Raw genomic sequence first — 6,000 nt, forward strand, 5'->3', positions numbered from 1 at the left:
CATCAGACGTATGTTTATGAATTGTGACTTTTAATCAAAAAGCCCCTCATTACCACTCATAAGCTTTGGACACCTCTGGTCTGGAGAAGCATTTCTGAGGTTGTTTCTCTGACAGGGAAAAAGCCTAGTACTAGACTATATTCAAATTTTATCTAAAGAAAAAAAAAACACACACACACACAACCGTACCTGCAGAGCCATTGAAGCCACAGATGAACTCGCGTCTGCAGTCACATGGGGCAATGTATTCACTCTATTCAGAAAAAAAGCCAAACGTGAAGAGTTAACAGGGGTTAATGCGATAATTTAATCAATAATCAGTTGGATACAATTTTATCCTTGCTTAAGAGCAACACACACACCTTTATGCAAGCTGAATCGATTTAGCCCTTGTACAGCTGATGAAATGCTGAATAGTACATTCAGGATCTCACCAGCTATCCCTACATGCCCCAATAAACCATATAATGACACTAATTCTAATGTGATATTTAGGATATTTTAAAGATCTATTGTTACAGAAATATCTGTGTGTTTAATGTGTGCATTACAACAGCAACAATATATACAGACCTGACCACTACAATGTCTGTATTATCAAAGTCTTGATTTTGACTCAGACATGATTACTACAATGTCTCTGTCCTGACTAGGACTTTACCACACAGTCTTAAATTAGGCTGACTTGACTACTAAAAAGTCTCAGTTTTGACTTTGACTCAACTACCACAGAGGATCTGTGTTGACTTTATTCCTGCAAAGTTTTTGACTAGAACTCAACAACAACTACAAAGCCTTTCATGACTCAGACTTCAGAAACTCAACTTTAGCTAATTATTTTGCCCATTATTTAGCTCTTCCCTTCTACAGAGTCTCAGTCTTGACTCCTAACTTTACAGCGCCTATGTCTTGACTTGGATGCATCTGCCACACAGTCTCAGATTAGAGTCTGACTTTACTACTACAAAGTCCCAGTCTTGACACAGACACTTGACAACCACAAAGCCACACTCTTTTAACTCAGATTTAACCACTACAACATCTCAGTGTTAAACAGGACTTTAATAACTGCAACATCTCTTTTTTACCTAGGCCTTAACTTCTACAATGTCTGAGTCTTGGCTTCAACTTGTCTACCACACAGCCTTGAATTAGACCGAATTACCATGCAGCCTTGGCTTCTACCGTACCTCAGTCTCGACTCTGACTTTACTCCTTCATACTCACAGTCTTGACTGGAAAGATACTGTGGGTTGGTCCTCATACCTGATGCGCGTCTCCTGAAGGAATGATGTAGGCCTGGAGGGGCTCTGTGATATGTTTGCTATTCTTCATCGCTTGCCGCAGCTGCCTCAGCAGCTCCACTGTGATCTTTGGCGACATGGCGGTGCCTGCAATCACATACAATTAAAATGCTTACTTAAACTGTTATTAATAAAAATAAAAACTATAACTATGATTGATAAAATTCAACGACACTTTTAAAGTCTGTTTTTATGTGGTGTCACAAACACCAAAGCACTTAAACTACAGCAGATTGGCCCCACCCATTTACTCTGAAGTTAGACAGAGAGATTCAGTCTGGATCCACAAAACCTTAATGGCAAACTTATGAAGCATACCCACTGGCCCCTGGTGATCTGGGGGGCTGAGGCAACTTTACATATCCAGTTAGCCTCATTCAAACCAGGTTAATTATTTATCTTTATCCATTGTTAGCAATTCTCAATATAATACATCCACTGCTCTAAACACTGTTAATAAACACACTCTCACAATGCAGTCTGTCGATAAAAGTCAAAGGAAAAATCTTTAGTTTAAACAGTACCTGAGCTCATGTTTTTCCCTTTCTTTCTCCAAAAATCAAGATGTGTGAGGTAAAGTAGAGTGAGAAGTCAGAGAGCCCTCAGCTTTCTAACCTTTATGTGGCATAAAACGACTAAATGTGACTGTTCACTAGTTATACATTGACTTCTCATGTGGTACTTTGGATGCTAACTGCAATTTATGATGCATCAGGATACACAATTGCATAACTGTTAATGCATAACAGTTTAGACCATAACCTTGCTTTTCCTACAGACAGTTTATAGAAGGTCATGATAGGGGTCATGGGAGAGCAGTATGAAAGCTGATTTAAAAAAATCCATCTTGAAGGCAGTCTACTATGTATTTATTTTGCTATTTACTGTATTTACTTTAAATTGTTTTTTTTACAAATTTTTATGCATTGGGTTGTTTCTAATGAATGTGCGAAACTCATATTATAGTAAATAAAACATTAATACTTATTTTGTTGCAGAAGTACATTCTTAAAATTAATTTAAAAAACGTCAATGGTTTTATCATACTGTCTAGAACATTGTTAACGCAAAAATACAGTAAAATGTATTTTATTTTAGGGCCATATCGTCCATACCTAATAACCATAATCATTGCTGAATGACATACCTAATAACACACCAACCTATTTAAATAAGTGGTATAATTATTATTTTTTTTATCTTTATGAATATTTATAATAATTTTTAAAAGTTACTTTAAAGGGGTGTTACTGCATTATCATTCTACTGTAAATATATTATTCAATATTATATTACCAATCTATTACTGGCACAGAATGGTGAGAGTCCAGACCCATTTCTGAAGTTTAATGAAAGAATTCAAGAGAATCAGATAAACTTATGCTCATTCATGTTTCTTATTGTGGAAACACGAATGTAAATATTTTAAGGTTTAAATCCTAATGTAACATGAATGCCACAACATTTACATAATTGCATTTAACATTTTGTTCTAGAACTCAGATCAGAACTAGTTATATGGAAAGTAAAACATTTAGTTAAAGCTTTAATTGTTAAACTGGTTGGAACAGATCTGTAAAAACAAAAAAGTACACTTTGAAAATGATATACATTTATCTTGAGGGCTAACCCAACTCTACTGCATTCTGTAAATAAAGTGAGACGGACGAACACAGATTCACACCCTGTCATGTAGTGATGCTCTCAAGTTGTTCAGTATATCCCCCCGACAAAGGTTTCTTTGGATAAAAGCATCCGCCTAATGTAAGGTAACGTATATATCACCTAGAAATTTAGACTTTTACTTAACTTAAAGTTAAGTAAAGATAAGAAGTTAAAGTGAAGTACAGAGTTCTTACAGAATTTTACACAGCTTTTTAAAGGGCATGTGACACACACACATCACTATGGGCTCTTTTAGGTTAAAATAATTAAAACAATAATTTACTGCAATTATTTTTGGGATAAAATATTGTCCAAACAAAAGTTTTAAAACTATATAGTGTCTCTAGAATTAGGCAGTAAGTTTCTAAGCATTTTTACATATTAAATGTGTTAAATTAGCTTTCATAAGTGTTAAAATACTTTGGACGTAAAATTACTATTATTGCTGGGATACTATACTGTCCAAACAAAAATAAAACCAAAAAGTGTCTCTGGCATTAAGCAGCATGTTTATAATCATTTCAGTATTCAACTTTTTTGATTTAGCTTTTATGAATTTCCTAAAATAATTTGGATGTAAACAATCCCATCTAGAAGTTTCCTTAGAATTGTACACCTGCCCACTGTGAAGGAGTTAATTTATATCTTACCCATTAAACATTATACACAAAAGATCTCAATATCAAATCTGTACAGACAGCTCGTTATTATAAGGGAACACGAGGCCTGTCTTTATTTTTCATTGAATTTTTACTACAGAGACAGGAATGACTGTTGAGCGGCGCCCTGTCCAATCACGTCGGACAAAAACACACCAGCGATCGCTGATTGGCTGAATCCTGTAACGAAAATAAACAAGCTGTCAGATGATGGAGCCCGTTTTTAACCCCGCGCTGTGTTTAATTCACGGTTTCTGGAGCAGATACACGGACATACGGCGGTACCGGGTTATATCGGGCAGTAGTTAGTTAGTGAGGTGGGAGGTGTGATCAGATGTTCAAATAAACATTTAGCCACCCCACCCCCCCACCCGATAAACTACCGCAGCATAAACTAAACAACAGCCGCCGCGCTGAGCCAAGACACCCGTACCGACCGATAGCCCTCGCTCTCAGAGCCCGTACCCGCGCGGAACCGCTGTGCTAGTTAGCCACCTCGCTAACGAGCAGCGGGTAAACAGGCACGCGCATCTGCAGCACGCGACATCACAACGCCGTTCACGCGCCAGCAACGCGAGCCGAACCCGAGCCTTCCTCCGCCGCAGCGCGCTCTGAAACGGTCCCGGGGGCGGAGGACGGAGAGGCGGAGGGATGTTACCTTCCAGACCGGACTTTAGCTGAGAGAAAACCGCCGTTCAGAACCCCTGTCCCCGTGTTGTTAGTTCAGAAAGCAGGAGGCTGCCATTACTCTGCTGACGTAGCCTCGTCACGTGACGCATTCGCGCTTCCAGTCACCTCATGCGCTGGAGACCGGCCCCCCTTTAGTCAATGAGTTACTGGGGTCTGATAGTGTAGAGGGGGCATTATGTTATTATTTAGTGATGTAATGGTGTAGGGTTGTTATGATGTAACTATATAGTGATGTTATAGTGTAGGGGTGTTATGATGTTATTAAATAGTGATGTTATAGTGTAGGGGTTGTATGATGTAACTATATAGTGATGTTATAGTGTATGGGTGTTATGATGTAACTATATAGTGATGTTATAGTGTATGGGTGTTATGATGTAACTATAGAGTGATGTTATAGTGTAGGGGTGTTATGATGTAACTATAGAGTGATGTTATAGTGTAGGGGTGTTATGATGTAACTATATAGTGATGTTATAGTGTAGGGGTGTTATGATGTTATTAAATAGTGGTGTTATAGTGTAGGGGTTGTATGATGTAACTATATAGTGATGTTATAGTGTATGGGTGTTATGATGTAACTATATAGTGATGTTATAGTGTATGGGTGTTATGATGTAACTATATAGTGATGTTATAGTGTATGGGTGTTATGATGTAACTATAGAGTGATGTTATAGTGTAGGGGTGTTATGATGTAACTATAGAGTGATGTTATAGTGTAGGGGTGTTATGATGTAACTATAGAGTGATGTTATAGTGTAGGGGTTGTATGATGTAACTATATTTAGTGATGTTATAGTGTATGGGTGTTATGATGTAACTATATAGTGATGTTTTAGTGTAGGGGTGTTATGATGTAACTATATATAGTGATGTTTTAGTGTATGGGTGTTATGATGTAACTATATAGTGATGTTATAGTGTAGGGGTGTTATGATGTAACTATATATAGTGATGTTTTAGTGTATGGGTGTTATGATGTAACTATATAGTGATGTTATAGTGTATGGGTGTTATGATGTAACTATATATAGTGATGTTTTAGTGTATGGGTGTTATGATGTAACTATATAGTGATGTTATAGTGTAGGGGTGTTATGATGTAACTATATATAGTGATGTTTTAGTGTATGGGTGTTATGATGTAACTATATAGTGATGTTATAGTGTAGGGGTGTTATGATGTAACTATATAGTGATGTTATAGTGTAGGGGTGTTATGATGTAACTATATATAGTGATGTTTTAGTGTATGGGTGTTATGATGTAACTATATAGTGATGTTATAGTGTAGGGGTGTTATGATGTAACTATATAGTGATGTTATAGTGTATGGGTGTTATGATGTAACTATATAGTGATGTTATAGTGTATGGGTGTTATGATGTAACTATATAGTGATGTTATAGTGTAGGGGTGTTATGATGTAACTATATATAGTGATGTTATAGTGTAGGGGTGTTATGATGTAACTATATATAGTGATGTTTTAGTGTATGGGTGTTATGATGTAACTATATAGTGATGTTATAGTGTAGGGGTGTTATGATGTAACTATATAGTGATGTTATAGTGTATGGGTGTTATGATGTAACTATATAGTGATGTTATAGTGTATGGGTGTTATGATGTAACTATATAGTGATGTTATAGTGTAGGGGTGTTATGATGTAACTATA

The 6,000-nt window shown here is 36.6% G+C and overlaps 1 protein-coding gene across 2 annotated transcripts in view; it reads right to left on the reverse strand.

Moving 5' to 3' along the window:
* The window catches only part of xpnpep1 (X-prolyl aminopeptidase (aminopeptidase P) 1, soluble), a 57,264-nt gene extending 52,854 nt beyond the window's left edge, over window positions 1-4,410 (reverse strand). The window contains exons 1-3 of one of the 2 annotated variants that reach the window (XM_049473284.1): window positions 4,287-4,410; window positions 1,267-1,391; window positions 190-253 (exon numbers count right to left, since the gene is read on the reverse strand). In XM_049473284.1, coding sequence (XP_049329241.1) covers window positions 190-253; window positions 1,267-1,383 — 181 coding nt within the window. In that variant the 5' untranslated portion in view covers window positions 1,384-1,391; window positions 4,287-4,410. Of the gene's footprint in view, window positions 1-189; window positions 254-1,266; window positions 1,392-1,828; window positions 1,982-4,286 lie in introns of those variants that run through there. The other variant, XM_022662103.2, reaches the window with a different exon arrangement.
* Window positions 4,411-6,000: the final 1,590 nt, after the last annotated feature.

The sequence above is a fragment of the Astyanax mexicanus genome, unplaced genomic scaffold, assembly GCF_023375975.1.
Source record: "Astyanax mexicanus isolate ESR-SI-001 unplaced genomic scaffold, AstMex3_surface scaffold_36, whole genome shotgun sequence".
Lineage (NCBI taxonomy): Eukaryota > Metazoa > Chordata > Actinopteri > Characiformes > Acestrorhamphidae > Astyanax > Astyanax mexicanus.